The sequence below is a fragment of the Cynocephalus volans genome, chromosome 10 (genome assembly GCF_027409185.1).
Source record: "Cynocephalus volans isolate mCynVol1 chromosome 10, mCynVol1.pri, whole genome shotgun sequence".
NCBI lineage: Eukaryota > Metazoa > Chordata > Mammalia > Dermoptera > Cynocephalidae > Cynocephalus > Cynocephalus volans.
The window spans coordinates 2,983,043-3,001,919 of NC_084469.1; the positions used below are offsets into that span (position 1 = coordinate 2,983,043).

At 37.9% G+C, this 18,877-nt stretch overlaps 1 protein-coding gene across 1 annotated transcript; it reads right to left on the reverse strand.

Moving 5' to 3' along the window:
• Positions 1-5,465: 5,465 nt before the first annotated feature.
• Positions 5,466-6,023, reverse strand: LOC134387104 (keratin-associated protein 4-3-like). The gene has a single exon (XM_063109385.1). The coding sequence runs from the start codon at positions 6,021-6,023 to the stop codon at positions 5,466-5,468; it is 558 nt and encodes a 185-aa protein (XP_062965455.1).
• Positions 6,024-18,877: the final 12,854 nt, after the last annotated feature.

An 18,877-nucleotide genomic window follows, 5' to 3' on the forward strand; every position in this document is an offset into this window, starting at 1 on the left:
CTGCGTGCTCTTTAATTTCTGTCATCAGTGTTTTGTAGTTTTCCCTGTAGAGACCTTTCATTCCTTTCTTAAATTTATTCCTCGGTAGTTCAGTTATTGGTGGCTATTGAAAATGGGAATGCTTTCTCAATTTCTTTTTCAGCTAGTTTGTTGTGGGTGCAGGAAAACGCTATTGATTTTTGTACGTTGATTTTTTACTCTGCAACTTCACTGAATTTGTTTCTCTTTTGTAAGAGATTTTGGTGGAGTATTTAGGTTTTTCTAAAACCTAAGAAAATGCCATCTGCAGACAGTGATACTATGAGTTCCTTCTTTCCAGTTTGGATGTACTTTATTTTCTTTCTCTTGCCTGTCTTCTCTGAGTAGAACTTCCAGTATTATGTTGGATACAAGACTGGTGAATGTGGACATTCTTGTCTTGTTCCTGTTTCTCGAGGAAAATCTTTCAAGTTTTCCTTGTCCAGTATAATGTTAGTTGTGGGTTTGTTATATACGGCCCTTATTGGGTTGGGGTATGTTCCTCCTATACCTCATTTATTGAGAGTTTTTATCATGAAGGGATTTTGAGATTTATCACATGCTTTTTCTGCATCTGTTGAGATGATCATTTGGTGTTTGCTCTTTATTCTGCTGATATAATGTGCCTCATTTATTGATTCACATATGTTGAATGATCTTTTCCTCCCTGGGGTAAATCCCACTTGATCATGGTGTGTAAGCTATTTGCTGTGCTGTTGAATTCAGTGTGCTAGTATTCTGTTGAGGACTTTTGTATCAGTGCTCATCAGGGATATTGGCTTGTAGTTGTTTGGTTGTTGTTACGGTCTTGTCTGATTTTGGTGTCAGGGTGATGCTGGCCTCATAGAATGAATTTGGAAGAATTCCCTTCTCTTTAAAGTTGTGGAAGAGCTGGGGAAAACTTGTTGTTCGTTCTTCTATAAAAGTTTGGTAGAATTCAGCAGTGAAGCAGTTTGGTCCTGGGCTTTTCTTTGTTGGGAGACTTTTTATTACTGATTCAATCTTCGAACCCCTTATTACTATGTTCAGATTTTCTTTTTCTTCTTGGTTCAGCTTTGGTAGGTTATGTGTGTCCATCAGTTTGTCCATTTCCTCTAGGTTTGCCAATTTGTTGGCATGTATTTGTCTGTAATAGTCTCTAATTATCCTTTTTCCTTTTTTTTTTTTTTTTGGTATCAGATGTAATATCTCCTTTCTGATTTTATTTATTTGTGTCTTCTTTCTTTTTTTCTTAGTCTTGGTAATGGTTCGCCAATTTTATTTACCTTTTTAAAATGCAAATTTATATTTTATTGATTTTTGGAATTTTTTTTGGTGTCTTTTTAGTTCTCCTCCAATCTTAATTATTTCTTTTCATCTACTGATTTTGGGATCGCTTTGTTACTGTGTTTCTAGTTCCTTGAGGTGCACTGTTATATTCTGTAGTTGTAATCTTTGTACTTTTCAGATGTAAGCTTTTATTGGTATAAACATCCCTTTTAGTACTGCTTTTGTAGTATCCTACAGGTTTGGTAAGTTGCGTTTCCACTTTTTTGTTTCAAATACTTTTTCTGATTTCCATCTTAATTTCTTCATTGACCCATTGGTTGTTCGGGAGCATGTTGTTTAATTTCCATGTATTTGTATGGTTTCCAAAGTTTCTCTTGTCATTGATTTCTAATTTTATTCCTGTGGTTTGAAAAGATCTTTAACATGATTTCCATTTTTAAAAACTTGAGCCTTGTTTTGTCTCATAACGTGTGGTCTGTCTTGGAAAATGTTCCATGAGCTGATGAGAAGAATGCATATTCTGCGGCTTTTGGCTGAACTGTTTTGTAAATGCTTTAGATGTATTTGGTCTATAGTGCAATTTAAGGCTGATATTTCTGTGTTTATTTTCGGTCTAGATGATCTGTCTGATGCTGAGAGTGTGGTGTTGAAGTTCCCAATACTATTTTCTTTGGATTTATCTCTCCCTTTACCTCTAATAATATTAGCTTTATATATCTGGTCTGGGAGGTATGGTGTTGGGTACATACATATTTATAGTTGTTAATATCTGTTGCTGAACTAATCCTTGTATCATAATATAATAACTTTCTTAGCCTGTTTTTATATTTTTTTGATTTAAAGTCTGTTTTATCCAATATAATTATGGCTAGTCTTTCTTGTTTTTCTTTCCTGATGCACTTGATATCCTTTTTCATCCTTCATTTTTAGTCTATAATATTTTTCCAGGTGAAGTGAGTTTTCTGTAGGCAGCTTGTAGTTGGGTCTTGTTTTCTTTTTCTTTTTCTTTTTTTTAAAATTCTTATTTATTCATTTTACCTATTTAGCCACACTGTATCTTTCAAATGAGCTGTTTAATCCATTTACATTCAGTGTTGTTATTGAAAGATGTGGACTTACTCCAACCGTTTTGGTAATTGTTTTCTGGTTGTTTTGTATATTCTTTGCTCCTCTTTTGTTGTTTATCTTTGCAGTTTGGTAGTTCACTGTAGTGATAAGGTGTGATTCCTTTCTCTTCCTCATTTGTATGTTTTCTCTACCAGTGGGTTTTATTCTTTTGCATGTTTGATGATGGCAGCTCTGGTCCTTTCCCTCCCAGATAGATGTAGGACTCCCATAACGATTTTTTATGGAGCTTGTCTAGAGGGGATGAATTTCTTCAGTGTGTGCTTGTCTCGGAAAGACTTTTTGTCTCCTTCATTTCTGAAGGATAGCTTCGATGCATTCAGTATTCTTGGCTTGAGGTTTTTTTCCTGTAGTGTTTTGAATATATCACCCCATTCCCTTCTGGCCTGTAAAGATTGTGCTGAAAAAATCTGCTGTGAGTTTGATGAGGTTTCCCTTATATGTGACTTGATATTTTTGTCTTGCTGTTTCTAGAATTCTACCTTTGGCTTTTACTTTTGGCAATTTGAGTATAATGTGCCTTGGAGAGAGAACCTTTTTGGGCTGAATATGTTTTGGGAACTACTAGGATGTGGAGGTCCATATCTCTCCCCAGACTTGGGAAGTTTTCAGGTACTATTTGACTAAATAGGTTTTTGATGTCTTTTTCCTTTTTTTGTCATTGAAGAATGCCCATAATTCAAATATTTGTTCACTTAAAGTTTTCCAATGTATCTCTTAGGATTTCTTTATTTTTATTTTTTTTTCCTATTGTCCAGCTGGGTTACTTCAAATGATGTCTCTTCAAGTTCAGAAATTCTTTCTTGTGCTTATTCTATTCCGTTGTGAAAGCTGCCAGTTTTCTTTGTTTAATGATTTCATTCAATAAATTCTTCAGTTCCGAAGCTTGTTTCTGGCTTTGTGCTGTAGATATCTCTGTTGAGTTTCTCATTCGGATCACGAATACCTCTCCTGATTACATTGAATTGTCTCTCAGTATTCTCTTGTATCTCAGTGAGTCTCATTAAGATTATTATTTTGCATTTCCTGAAAGATATTCCGTATGTTTCATTTTCTAAAATTAATACCCAGTCATTTTTACAACATTGTAATAATCTGATGAACACACATGAGGAATTGTCTTTAACACTCAGATCAAATACAGTAGGAAGAAAATATTCCAAAATATGTAAGCATCAGCCAAAGTTATTGGGGACAACCTGGGGGGGAAAGGGTGACTTCTGGATCACAAGTAACAATGTGTTGACACCAGATTATCAGGTGATCAACAAACAGATGACACAGGAGAGCCCTGAAATTTCCTAAAGACAGGAATTCTCCTCTGTCTTATATGTAGGCTTCAGAAGAGATTGAAGAAGAAACCCTGAGTTATCTAAATACATAACTAGACTTTGATGACATATAATGTCATAACTGGCTCTTTAATGTTATGGTAGAAATAAACCAAATGAAAGCTTACAGTAACTTGTGGGAAATATCACAATTTGGTAGCTACACTCCAGGAATATGGAACAGGAGAACAAGAGAGGAAGATGCCCTTGGAAAGTGGAACTTAAAAGTGACATGAGGAGGAACAGAGCCCATTTATGTCAAGGCACCTAACAGAGAAAGAATGGCTTCAGGATTAGCAGGATTGCCTTTGTCTGGTTGAGAATGTTGTAAAAATGAGTATGCACTTGTTAGAAGGGAGTGGGGTGGTCAACCATGCCAGTTTAGAGTCAGAAAAGGCATGATGTAAATGTTGGCAGTGAACAGCCACGCACTGCACAGGGGAGGGATGCTGTTCCTTGAGTCTTCCGGTTTCTCAGGAATATCATGTATTTTGATGTGAATGCATGGGATGTCACTCAATATTGGAACATCACTTCAATATTAGAGTAAGTGAAACATTGGAATATTGGTCTGGCTATCATGAAAAACACAACACAGTAAAGGTGCTAGCAAGGATTTGGGGACATTGGAACTCTTGTTCATTGGTGGGAATGTAAAATGGTGCAGCCACTTGGAAACAATATGGAGGTTCATCAAAAGGTTAAAAAGAATATTACCATATGATGCAGCAATCCCACTTTTGGGTATGTACACCCCCAAGTGAAATCAGGATCTTGGAAAGATATTGGCATTTCCATATTCAGAATGGCAGTATTCAAAATAACCACATTGTGGATGCAACCCAAACATCCTTCAATGAATGAGTGCATAAAGACACTGTGGTACCTATATACTATAGAATATTATTCAGCCTTAAAAAGAAGGAAGTCGGGCCATTTGCAATAAGATGGACAAAGCTTGAGGACATTATACTTGGTGAAATAAGGCAGTCACAGACGGGCAACTGTTACATGATTTCACTTAAATGAGGTCTCTAAAATAGTCAAACTGATATAAGCCAAGAATAGAATGGTGGTTTCCAGAGGCTGGGGTAGGAGGAAATGGGGGAGTTTCTCATTGCTGGGTGTTATAATTCAGTTATGCAGATGAATAAATTCTAGAGATCTGTTGTCCAGTGGTGTATCTCCTGTATAGTATATACTGATAATGTATTGTACACTTAAGAGTCTACTGGCAGATAGATCTCATGTCAAGTGTTCTTACCACAGTAAAATAAGCAAGCAAATGAAATTAATAATGATAGAGAACTTATTAAAAATTTATTAAGACCGCCTGCTTCTAGGTATACAAATCAAAGCGAGTATAAAAGGAGAAAGTGGGATACAAGAATCTTGAGTACACTGAAAAAGGAAACATAATTACAAAGATTATGAATCAGAATCAAAGATAAGACCATCACTCCCTGTCAAGTATGTCCAAAGGTAGCATACGACCCAGAAGACATACGGAATCAGAGAACAAGAGAGAAGTACTCTGCGCTCCCTCATGCTGACTCACAAGCTTTTAATAAAGGAGGTGAGTCTCAGAGTTACTGGTGATAGTGTGATGGCTTTCAGCACAGGTAGGAAGGGAATTTGTCCAGGCGGGGCAAGTCAGTTGAAGGAAGGTTGGCTTGTGGAGATGACGGTCCTATGGGGAGAAGGTCAACCAGTGCAAGGCTGTCAGCAGCTGGATCCACAGCAGGACCCGCAGCCCTGGGCTAGGCAGCCGGGCAGGCAGCAGCACGTGGGTTGGTAGCAGGTTCTCGTGCAGTACACAGGTGTGCAGCACACTGGCTGGCAGCAGGATGAGCCACAGCAGCTGGGGCGGCAGCAAGGCTGGCAGCAGCCAGACCCACCGCAGCTTTGGCCACAGCAGCTGGAGCCACAGCAGCTGGGCTGGCAGCAGCTAGATCCACCACAGGAAGGACGGCAGCAGCTGGACACACAGCAAGGGCTGCAGCCACAGCTGGGGCGGCAGCAGGTGGTCCTGCAGCAGGTGGTTTGACAGCAAGTTGGGCGGCAGCAAGGCTGGCAGCAGCCGGACCCACCGCAGCTTTGGCCACAGCAGCTGGAGCCACAGCAGCTGGGCTGGCAGCAGCTAGATCCACCACAGGAAGGGCGGCAGCAGCTGGACACACAGCAAGGGCTGCAGCCACAGCTGGGGCGGCAGCAGGTGGTCCTGCAGCAGGTGGTTCTGCAGCAGGTGGGCTGGCAGCAAGAGCAGCAGGAGTTAGTCATTGTGTGAGGAGTGGTGGTGGGCTTCTGTGGACAGGTGAGTTTTCCAGACTCTGATGAGTCCTTGCTGTGTGGTCGTCCTTTTATATACTGGGCCTTCAAGGATTGGACCTACAGACAGGACTTTTCCTTGTTTTTGTTTTCATTGTTTCCTGTCATACTGGGAAATGGTCAAAGAGGAAGTCTTTTCCTAACTGTTGTGAATCTTTTTGACAGTAATTGTTTAATCAATTTCTTAATTGAGAACAACTCATAGAAACTTTTTTCAGAAAAAAGGAAGGTGGTGACATTATTAGCATCGTTCCTGCTCTGATGATCGCCTCATCATGTGATGGCTCCTGCTGGCTGGGGGAATGTTGGGGCAGTTTCCCTCCCTGGCTTTGTTCCTTTGGCTGTATGTTAATTCATGAGTATCAGTGGGAAGGGGAATTATACTGGTATGTTCACAGTGAAAAATTGAATTCCTAGGTCCAAGTCTTTTCACGCTGAACACTCTGATTCAAGACTAAAAGGCAAGCATCTCTTCACAAACTACTCCATCTGTGGTCCTGCTTCTATCAAAGACACTTGTGGAGAGGAAGTTTGGCACAATGTGTTCCCTATGGGAGAGCAGAACCAAAGCAGGTGGGTAGATGCAGTAGCACGTACTAGGACAAAGAAGGTATCGATCGGTTTATGGATGCCCATTCATCCTGATTTGCCCAGGACTGAAGAGCTGGTCAGGATGAGAATGTGGGAATTTCTGTAATTTCACTTCTATTGATGCAGGCAGACCAGGATGAACTGATGACTAGCCCTTACCCTTGGTTACTAGAAGAGTTCGTGTTTTAGATCACTGACTTCACGTTTCTTTCTACCTTTTCCATGAGTTATTTATGTTAATTTAGATGTTATCCTATTTTTCTTTGAGTTCTAATGCATTGAAAACTTTTGAAATGTATACCATTCTTTTTTCTGATTGGTTATGAATATTCATGGGGTAAACAGCTGACCATCACCACTTGTGCCCAGGATATAAGGGCCAGATCAATACTGGCAGCATACCAATTACCACAAATTGCGATCATAGCCCTTGTCCCCCACCCAATTAATCCCTGACCTCCCTCCCCCTCTTCCTTTTGCCCATCCCACTTTATATTCCTATGTGTGTTCTCTCCCTCTGCAAGTCCTATGCACCACTGTGGTCCTTCCTTCTTTCTCTCTTTGCTCCCACTTATGAATGAGTACATGTGGTATTTTCCCTCTGTGTTTTGCTTATTTTGCTCAACTTAAGTTTCTTTAAGCTCATCCATGTTGTGAATGGCAGAATTTCATTCTTTTTTATGGCAGAGTAATAATCCATGGTGTATATATACCACATTTTCTTTATCCAGTCTTCCGTCAATGGACATTTAGGTTGGTTCCATATCTTGGCTATTGTAAACAGAGCTGCAATGAACATGGGAGTGCAGGTATCCCTTTGACATGATGATTTGCATTCCTTTGGGTATATACCCAAATGTGGGATTGCTGAATTGTATGGTAGAGCTATCTTTAGATCTATTTTTTGAGAAACCTCCATACTGTTTTCCATAGTGGTTGCACTAATTTACAGTCCCACCAACAGTGTAGGAGCATTCCCTTCTTTCCACATCCTCATCAGCTTTTGTTATTCTCTGTCTGTTTAATTACAGCCGGTATAAGTGGGGTGAGGTGATATCTTATAGTGGTTTTAATTTGCACTTCCCTTATGCTTAGTGATGTTGAGCATTTTTTCATGTACCCTAGGCCATTTGTATGTCTTCCTTTGAAAAATGTCAATTCAGCTCCTTTGCTCATTTTTAATTGGATTATTTGGTTTTTTATTGTGTAATTTCTTAAGTTCCTTGTATATTCTGGATATTAATCCCTTGTCAGATGTGTAGTTTGCAAAAATTTTCTCCTACTCTGCAGGTTGTCATTTCATTCTCTCAATTGGTTCCTTTGCTGTGCAGAAGCTTTTTAGTTTGATATAGTCCCACTTGTTTATTTTTAAAATGAATGGGAAGTATTTGTTTCCAACTTGGTAAAACATCAGAAAGTAAGTACACCGATGTCACTATTACCAGGTTGGGAACTAGAAATTAACCCCATTCCTCCAAATCCTATCCTCTGACTCATCCCTTAAGGTAGCTATCTGATCACTTGGTTAACTTGTAACCCTGTAGGTCAGTTTTGGGTTTTTTGTCTTGTATGTAAAGAAATATACATGGAATTGGCCTCCATATCTTTACATTGTGATTGTGAGATTCATCAAAGTAATCACATGTAGTTTATTCATTATCGTTGTCGTATAATATTCCTCTGAATGACTATGACACAATTTATTTGCTGATTATTGTTTTGGTAAACATATATCTTATCTGCAGATTGGGACCATTAAAAAATTCTGCTATGAGAGTTTTTGTGCAGAGTCATTGTTAAGCATGTATAAATATTTGTGTTGGAATAACAAAATAGACGTGGAATTAATTGCTCATAGAGTTGACTGGCCAAATGTTTATTCTATTGTCTGTAGAAGTCTTGCCCATATTGTATTAGACTAATTCTTAGGGATATTTTAATGCTATTACACATTATAATTAAAAACTTCAATTTTTGCTACTTCTGAGATTTAGAAATGGATGCATATAAGTATGTTATCCTTGCATCCAAATTCCCTCATTATTTGTAAGGGTTTATCATGGATTTTTACAAAAAATTGTTTATTTTATAGTTGATGTGCATTGAGTGTACATATTTGTAGAATTCAGAGTTACATTTCAATCCATGTACACAATGTGTGATGATCAAATCAGTGTAACTAGCTGTTTGTGATTTCCTTGTGATTAGAACATACAATAAATTATTGTTAATTATCGATGCCTAACACTAGTGAACACCACTAGAACATATTTTTACTATTTTTCTGTAATTTTGTATTTGTTGACCAACATTTCCTTGTCTTCCCCTTTTCTGTCCCCTTCCCAACCTCTAGTAACCACAATTGTACTCTCTACTTCGATAATCTCAAACAAAGTTTTTTTTTTTAGTTACCATGTACAAGTAAGAACATGCAGTGTTTATCTTTCTGTACCTTATTTCACTTAACATTATGGATTCCAGGCTCATCCACATTGCCGCAAATGACAGAGTTTTATTGTTTTTTTATGGCTGAGTAGTATTTCATTGTGTATCTAGATCACATTTTCTTTTTTTTTTAAAAAAAAATTTAGTTTAATTTTGTCAATATACAAAATGGTTGATTATTGTGGTCCATTACCGAAATCTACCTCCCTCCTTCTTCCCCGTTCCTCCTAACAACATCATATCTGTTTGCTTGTCATATCAACTTCAAGGAATCGTAATTGTTGTGTCTTCTTTCCTCCTCCCATCCCCCGGTTTATTTGTGTATTTATTTATTTATTTTTAGCTCCCACAAATAAGTGAGAACATGTAATATTTCTCTTTCTGTGCCTGACTCGTTTCACTTAATATAATTCTCTCTAGGTCCATCCATGTCATTGCAAATGGCAGTATTTCATTCTTTTTTTTATAGCAGAGTAGTATTCCATTGGGTCGTTTGTTTGGAGTCTTTCCATTTTTTTGATATAAGCATTTACTGCAATAAATTTCCCTCTTAGTACTGTTTTTGCAGTATCCCACAAGTTTTGGTATGATGTATATTTTCATTAGTTTCTAGAAATTTTTTGTTTTCCTGTTTAATTTCTTCTTGGATCCATAGATCATTCAGGAGCCTATTATTATTATTATTTTTTTTATTTTTTTATTTTTTGTCTTTTTCGTGACCGGCACTCAGCCAGTGAGTGCACTGGTCATTCCTATATAGGATCCGAACCCGCGGCGGGAGCGTCGTTGCTGCGCTCCCAGCGCAGCACCCTACCGAGTGCGCCACGGGCTCGGCCCCAGGAGCCTATTATTTATTTTCCATGTATTTGTATAGCTTCCAGTGATTTGTTTATTGTTTATCTCCAGTTTTAGTTCATTGTGGTCTGAAAAGATTGTTGGATTGATTTCAATTTTTAAAAATTTGCTGAGACTAGATTTGTTACCTAATATGTGGTCTATCCTGGAGAATGTACCGTGAGCTTATGCGAAGAAAGTGTAATCTTTAGCTGTTGGGTGAAATTTTCTGTATATATCTGCCAAGTCCAGTTGGTCTAGGGTGTAGATTAAATCCTATGTCTCTTTGTTGACTTCTTGCACGGAAGTCCTGTCCCATACTGAGAGAGGGGTGTTCAGATCACTCACTGTTAATGTATTAGGTCCTATCTCCTTCTTTAGCTCTAAGAGTGTTTGCTTAATATATCTGGGTGCTCCAGTATTGGGTGCATACATGTTTATGATTGTTATGTCTTCTAGCTGGATAGTTCCCTTTATCATTATATAATGGCCTTCTTTGTCATTTTTAACGTGTTTTGGTTTAAAGTCTATTTTGTCTGATATAAGAATAGCTACTCCAGCTCATTTTTGGTTTCCATTTGCATGGTATATCTTTTTCCATCCCTTCACTTTTAGTCTATGAGTGTCATTACAGGTGAGGTGGGTCTCTTGAGGACAGCATATACTTGGGTCTAGCTTTTTAATCCAGTCTGTTAGTCTGTCTTTTAAATGGGAAGTTTAGTCCATTCACATTGAGTAGTTATTGAGAAGTGTTGTTTAATTCCTGTCATTTAATTGCTACTTGTTTAGGTGGTTTAAATATCTTTTGATTATTATTTCCCCTTTTATTTCTTTTCTTCATTGTGAGTTGGGAATTTAAGGTGGAATGATTTAGCTTCTTTCTCTTTCTTGCTGGCATTTTTGTTTTAACTGTGGGTTTTGCTCTGTCTTGTGTATTTGTGATGATGGTCACCATTATTCAGATTCCAGATGAATGACTCCGTGAGAATTTCTTGCAGGGCTGGTTGTGTGATGGTGAACTCCCACAACTTTTGTTTATCTGGGAAATACACTATTTCTCCCGCGTTTCTGAAGGAGAGCCTTGCTGGGTAAAGAATTCTTGGCTGGCAGTTTTTTTCTTTTAGTAGTTTGAATATATCATTCCACTTTCTTCTGGCCTGTAGAGTGTCAGTTGAGAAGTCTGCTGTTAGTTTGATGGGGGTTCCCTTATAAGTGACCTGATGTTTTTCTCTTGCTGCTTGTAGAATTCTCTCTTTGTCTTTGAGCTTTGTGAATTTAAATAAAATATGTCCTGGGGAGGATCTTTTTGGGTTGAATTTGTTTGGGGACCTTTGAGCTTCCTGGATCTGAAGGTCTGTATCTCACCCTACACCTGAGAAGATTTCTGTTACTATTTCTTTGAGTAGGTTTTGATACCTTTTCCTTTCTCCTGCCCTTCAGGAATACCCACAGTTCAGGTGTTAGAGTGCTTGAGGTTTTCTGCTATCTTTCATAGGTTTTCCTCATTATTTAAAATTCCTTTTTCCTTTTTTTGTCTGCCTGACTCATTTCCAAATGACTATCTTCAAGCTCTGAAATTCTTTCTTCTGCTTGCTCTCCCCTGCTGTTCCAGCTCTGAGTCATATTTTTTAATTCATTGAGTCTTTCATTTCTAGAAGTTCTGCTACACTCTTTTTTATGGTATTAATCTCTTTGTAGATTTCCTCCTTCATATTCTGGATGTTTTTTCTTGTTTTATTGTGTTCTCCAATTGAGTCTTCCTTTATTTCTTCAAGTTGTCTTAAGATCATTGCTTGAAATTCTTTTTCAGACAGTTCAAGGATTCCCTGTTCCATGGAGTCTGACTTTGGGGCATTACTGTATCCTTTTGGTGGTGTTATTTCTTCTTGATTGTTTTTGCTTCTAGTTTTTTTTTGCTGATTCTTAGTCATTTGGTAGGGGGTTTGCTTCTTCTATTACACTGAGGTTGGCTGTGGAGTGGCCTTGGTTGCTACTATGGAGAGTGAATTATCTTTGCTTGACAGTCGGTGGGGTGGTGGTTATGTTAAACCACCTTGGTTCCTGTTCTAGACTCTGTGGTCTTAGAATGAGCCCTTAGCATGTGGAGTTCTGCTGGGTCAAACTCGGTGGGTTGGAACCGTTGGCTAGTGCTCCCCCCTGGGTCTGAGGAGGGATGAGGGGCTGTGTGGAGACACCTGGTTCCGCTGGCTGGTGTTGCTGCCAGCTGTCCCTGGTGAGCTCCCCTGTGTGGTGCCTGTTCAGGGTGTGGGGATGGGGCCTGGAGCTCCCCCACCCCCACCTGGTCCGTTTTTTTTTAAAGTTGTGAAAGAGTTGGGAAAAACTCAGTGTTAGTTCTTGTATAAAAGTTTGGTAGAATTTAGCAGTGTAGCCAAGTTTCCCTGAGCTTTTTGTTGTTGGGAGACCTTTTATTACTGATTCAGTCTTCGAACTCATTATTGCTATGTTCAGGTTTTCTTTTTCTTCTTGGTTCAGCCTTGAGTTTATATATTCCATCAGTTTATCCATTTCCTCTAGGTTTTCCAATTTGTTGGCATCTGTTTGTAATAGTCTCTAATAACCTTTTGTATATTTTTTGGCGTTAGTTGTAATATGTCCTTCTTCCATCTGATTTTATTAATTGGGTCTTCTCTCTTTTTTTCTTAATAAGTCTGGCTAATGGTTCACTGATTTTGCTTACCTTTTTGAAACAACAACTTTATGTTTTGTTGATCTTTGGAATTTTATTGTCTCTTTTTGATTTGCTCTAATCTTAACTATTTCTTCTCATATACTGATTTTGCAATTGCTTTGTTAATAATTTTCTAGTTCCTTCAGGTGCAATGTTATATGTTGTGTACTTGAAATATTTGCACGTTTTCAATGTGAGCATTTACCGGTATAAATTTCCCTTTTAGTACTACTTTTATAGTACTCTACAGGTTTGGGTAAGTTGTGTTTCCACTTTTTCTGTTTCAAATAACTTTTGTGATTTTCATCATAATTTCTTCATTGACCCGTTGGTCATTCAGGAGCATTTTGTTTAATTTCCACGTATTTGTACGGTTTCCAAAGTTTCTCTTGTTATTGGTTTCTAATTTTATTCCTATGGTGTGAAAAGATCTTTAACATGATTTCCATTTTTAAAAACTTGTTGAGCCATGTTTTGTTTTCTAATGTGTGGTCTGTCTTGGAAAATGTTCCATGAGGAGAATGTATATTTTGTAACTGTTGGATGAACTGTTCTGTAAAAGTTTTATTTATTTTTTTTAGAATTTTATTTTTTAATTTTTATTTATTTATTTTAACTTTTATTTTCTCGATATACATTGTGGTTGATTATTGTTGCCCCTTACCAAAATCTCCCTCCCTCCTCCTTCTCCTCCCTCCCCCCCAACAATGTCCTTTCTGTTTGCTTGTCATATCAACTTCAAGTAATTGTGGTTGTTATATCTTCTTCCCCACCACCCGTTGTTTTTTATTGTGTGTGTGTGTGTGTGTGAATTTATATATTAATTTTTAGCTCCCACAAATAAGTGAGAACATGTGGTATTTCTCATTCTGTGCCTGACTCGTTTCACTTAATATAATTCTCTCAAGATCCATCCATGTTGTTGCAAATGGCAGCATTTCATTCGTTTTTATAGCTGAGTAGTATTCCATTGTGTAGATGTACCACATTTTCCGTATCCAGTCTTCCGATGATGGACATTTGGGCTGGTTCCAACTCTGGGCTATTGTAAAGACTGCTGCAATGAACATTAGGGAACAGGTATACCTTCAACTTGATGATTTCCATTCCTCTGGGTATATTCCCAGCAGTGGGATAGCTGGGTCATATGGTAGATCTATCTGCAATTGTTTGAGGAACCTCCATACCATTTTCCATAGAGGCTGCACCATTTTGCAGTCCCACCAACAATGTATGAGAGTTCCTTTTTCTCTGCAACCTCACCAGCATTTATCGTTCAGAGTCTTTTGGATTTTAGCCATCCTAACTGGGGTTAGATGGTATCTCAGTGTAGTTTTGATTTGCATTTCCCGGATGCTGAGTGATGTTGAGCATTTTTTCATATGTCTGTTGGCCATTTGTATATCTTCCTTAGAGAAATACCTACTTAGCTCTTTTGCCCATTTTTTAATTGGGTTGCTTGTTTTTTTCTTGTAAAGTTGTTTGAGTTTCTTATATATTCTGGATATTAATCCTTTGTCAGATGTATATTTTGCAAATATTTTCTCCCACTCTGTTGGTTGTCTTTTAACTCTTTTAATTGTTTCTTTTGCTGTGCAGAAGCTTTTTAGTTTGATATAATCCCATTTGTTTATTTTTCCTTTGGTTGTGCGTGCTTTTGGGGTCGTATTCATGAAGTCTGTGTCCAGTCCTATTTCCTGAAGTGTTTCTCCTATGTTTTCTTTAAGAAGTTTTATTGTTTCAGGGTGTATATTTAAATCCTTAATCCATTTTGAGTTGATTTTAGTATATGGTGAGAGGTATGGGTCTAGTTTCATTCTCCTGCATATGGATATCCAGTTATCCCAGCACCATTTGCTGAAGAGACAGTCCCTTCCCCAGTGAATAGGCTTGGTGACTTTGTCAAAGATCAGATAGCAGTAAGTGTGTGGGTTGATTTCTGGATTCTCTATTCTATTCCATTGGTCAGTGTGTCTGTTTTTGTGCCAGTACCATACTGTTTTGGTTATTACAGCTTTGTAGTATAGCTTAATGTCTGGTAGTGTTATGCCTCCAGCTTTATTTTTTTTGCTCAGCATTGCTTTGGCTACGCGTGATCTTTTATTGTTCTATATAAATGTCTGGATAGTTCTTTCCATTTCTGAGAAAAATGTCTTTGGAATTTTGATGAGGATTGCATTGAATTTGTATATCACTTGGGGTAGTATGGACATTTTCACTATGTTGATTCTTCCAATCCAAGAGCATGGGATATCTTTCCATCTTCTTGTATCCTCTCTAATTTCTCTCAGCAGTGGTTTGTAGTTCTCCTTATAGAGGTTTTTCACATCCTTGGTTAACTCAATTCCTAAGTATTTTATTTTTTTGGTGGCTATTGTAAATGGGCAGGCTTTCTTGATTTCTCGTTCTGCATGTTCACTATTGGAGAAAAGAAATGCTACTGATTTTTGTGTGTTGATTTTGTATCCTGCTACTGTGCTGAAATCATTTATCAATTCCAGCAGTTTTTTTGTAGAGGTTTTAGGCTCTTCGATATAGAGGATCATGTCATCTGCAAACAGGGACAGTTTAACTTCATCTTTTCCAATCTGGATGCCCTTTATTTCCTTCTCTTCTCTGATTGCTCTGGCTAGTACTTCCAACACTATGTTGAATAGGAGTGGTGAGAGTGGGCATCCTTGTCTAGTTCCTGTTCTTAAAGGAAAAGCTTTCAGCTTTTCCCCATTCAGGATGATATTGGCAGTGGGTTTGGCATATATGGCTTTAATTATGTTGAGATGCTTTCCCTCTATACCTAACTTATAGAGGGTCTTTGTTATGAATGAGGGCTGAATTTTATCAATTGATTTTTCAGCATCTATAGAGATGATCATATGGTCCTTGTGTTTGACTTTATTAATATGGTGTATCACATTTACTGATTTGCGTATGTTGAACCAACCCTGCATCCCTGGGAGGAATCCCACTTGATCGTGGTGAATAACTTTACGTATGTGTTGCTGCATTCTTTTTGCTAGTATTTTAGTGAGGATTTTTGCATCTATATTCATCAAGGATATCGGCCTGTAGTTTTCTTTTTTGGTTATATCTTTACCTGGTTTTGGTATCAGGATGATGTTTGCTTCATAGAATGAGTTTGGGAGATTTGTGTTTGTTTCAACCTTTTGGAATAGTTTGTAAAGAATTGGTGGCAATTCCTCTTTGAATGTTTGGGAAAATTCTGCTGTGAATCCATCTGGTCCTGGGCTTTTCTTTGTTGGGAACTTTCTGATAACAGTTTCAATCTCCTTTATTGTTATTGGTCTGTTCAAATTTTCTACGTCTTCATGGTTCAGTTTTGGGAGCTTGTGTGTGTCGAGAAATTTATCCATTTCCTCCAGATTTTCAAATTTGTTGGCGTATAGTTGTTTATAGTAGTCTCGAGTGATTCCTTGTATTTCAGATGAATCAGTTGTAATATCGCCTTTTTCATTTCTAATTTTTGTTATATGAATCTTCTCTCTTCTTCTTTTTGTTAGCCATGCTAATGGTTTGTCAATTTTATTCATCTTTTCAAAAAACCATTATTTTGATTCATTGATCTTTTGTATTGTTCTTTGGGTTTCAATTTCATTCAGTTCTGCTCTGATCTTAATGATTTCTTTCCATCTGCTAACTTTAGGTTTGCATTGTTCGTTTTTTTCTGGTTCTTTAAGGTGAAGTGTTAGGTTGTTCACTTGCCATCTTTCCATTCTTTTGAGGTGAGCATTTAATGCAATAAATTTCCCCCTTAATACTCCTCTTGCAGTATCCCACAGGTTTTGGTATGATGTATCATTATTTTCATTAGTTTCAATAATTTTTTTGATTTCCTGCTTGATTTCTTCTTGGACCCATATGTCATTAAGCAGAATGCTGTTTAATTTCCATGTGTTTGTATAGTTTCCAGAGTTTTGTTTGTTATTAATTTCTAATTTTAATGCTTTATGGTCTGAGAAAATACATGGGATAATTCCAATTTTTTTGAATTTATTGAGACTTGATTTGTGACCTAATATGTGATCTATCCTGGAGAATGATCCATGTGCTGATGAGAAGAATGAATATTCTGAGGTTGTTGGATGGAATGTTCTGTAGATGTCTGCCAATTCCAATTGGTCTCGAGTCTTGTTTAGATCTTGCGTTTCTCTACTGATTCTTTGCCTAGATGATCTGTCTAATATTGACAGTGGGGTGTTCAGTTCCCCTGCTATTATTGTATTAGTGTCTATTTCCTTCTTCATGTCTAATAGAGTTTGTTTTATAAATCTGGCTGCTCCAACATTGGGTGCGTACATATTTATGATTGTTAAGTCTTCTTGATGGATCAGTCCTTTTATCATTAAGTAGTGTCCCTCATTGTCTCTTTTTATGGTTTTCAGTTTAAAGTCTATTTTGTCAGATATAAGAATAGCTACTCCAGCTCGTTTTTCTTTTCTGTTTGCATGGTAAATCTTTTTCCATCCTTTCACTCTTAGTGTATGTGAATCTTTATGGGTGAGGTGGGTCTCTTGTAGGCAGCATATAGTTGGGTCCTCCTTTTTAATCCAGTCAGCCAGTGTGTGTCTTTTGATTGGGGAATTTAATCCTTTTACATTAAGAGTTGTTATTGAAAGGTGTTGATTTATTCCTAGCATTTTATTGGTTGTTTGGTTGTCTTAGGTGTCTTTTGTTCCTTGCTTTCTGATTTACTGTTTGTTTTCTGTGTTTGTTGGTTCTTTAGGTTGTAGATAGCATTTTTATTTGTTTGTTTTCTCTTCAGGAATGCCATTTTTATTATACTAGTGGGTTTTGATTTTTCTTGGGTTTTTATGGCAGTGGTAGTAGTTATTTTTCAGGAACCAAACCCAGTACTCCCTTGCAGATATCTTGTAAGGGTGGTCGTGTGGTAGTGAACTCCCACAGTTTTTGTTTGTCTGAGAAATATGCTATTTGCTCTTCATTTTGGAAGGATAGTCTTGCAGGGTAGAGTATTCTTGGCTGGCAATCTTTGTCTTTTAGTATTTTGAATATATCATCCCATTCCTTTCTAGCTTTTAGGGTTTGTGATGAAAACTCTGATGTTAGCCTGTTATAGGTGATTTGATGCTTTTCTCTTGCAGCTTTTATGATTCACTTTTTGTCTCTGAGTTTTGTCAATTTGACTAGAACATGTCGTGGAGAGGTCCTTTTGGGCTGAATACGTTTGGAGATCGTTGAGTTCCCATGAGCTGAAGATCTGTGATTTTTCCTATACATGGGAAGTTTTCTGCCACTATTTTGTTGAATATGTTTTCAATGCAATCTCCATTTTCCTCCCCTTCTGGGATACCCATGACTCAGCTATTTGAGCACTTAAAGTTGTCTGATACCTCTCTCAGATTTTCTTCAATGTCTTTGATTCTTTTTTCCTTTTTTTTTGTCTGCTTGTGTTATTTTATACAGCCCATCTTGAAGTTCAGAGGTTCTCTCTTCAACTTCAACAAGTCTGCTGGTCAAAGTCTCCGTTGTGTTTTTTATTTTGCTGAATAACTTCTTCAGTTCAGCAAGTTCTGCTACATTTATTTTCAGGACATTGATTTCCTTGTACATTTCCTCTTTCAGGTCCTGTATACCTTTCCTCATTTCATCATGATGTCTAGCTGAATTTTCTTGTATCTCATTCAGTTTCCTTAGAATTATCACTCGAAATTCCTTGTCAGTCATTTCAAGGGCTTCCTGTTCTATAGGATCTAGAGCTTGAGATTTATTAACTTTTAGTGGTGTACTTTCTTGATTTTTTGTATTTCTGATATCTTTTTTTTGATGTTTATTCATTGTGGCAGGGGGTTTCACAGTCCACCCGTTAGAGACTATTGAATAACTAGGATGGTGCTGTGGTTGCCAATTTGGTATGGCTACCTCTGTGACTCCTCAGTTGGTCTCTAGTGCCTTGTGTGTGTGGTTTCCTCTGGTCTTGGGCCTCTCCAGGGAGCCACCTTTCTGGTCAGCTTGCACTCTGCTGGGCTGCTGGATCACAGGGCTATATTGCAGGGTGTGTGGTCTCTGCTGAGCTTTCACTTCCCATGCAGGACTTCTCCCTGTTCCGTGCACTCTGGCCCGGGCTGTTGGATCATGCAGTGGTGACCCCACAGGGTGTGTGGTTTCTGTCAAGTCTCTGCCTCCCGAGCTGGACGACTCCCCACTCTGTGCACACTTGGCTGGGCTGGGACATGTCTTCTGCAGCCCCCGTCTATCAACTGTACCTTCA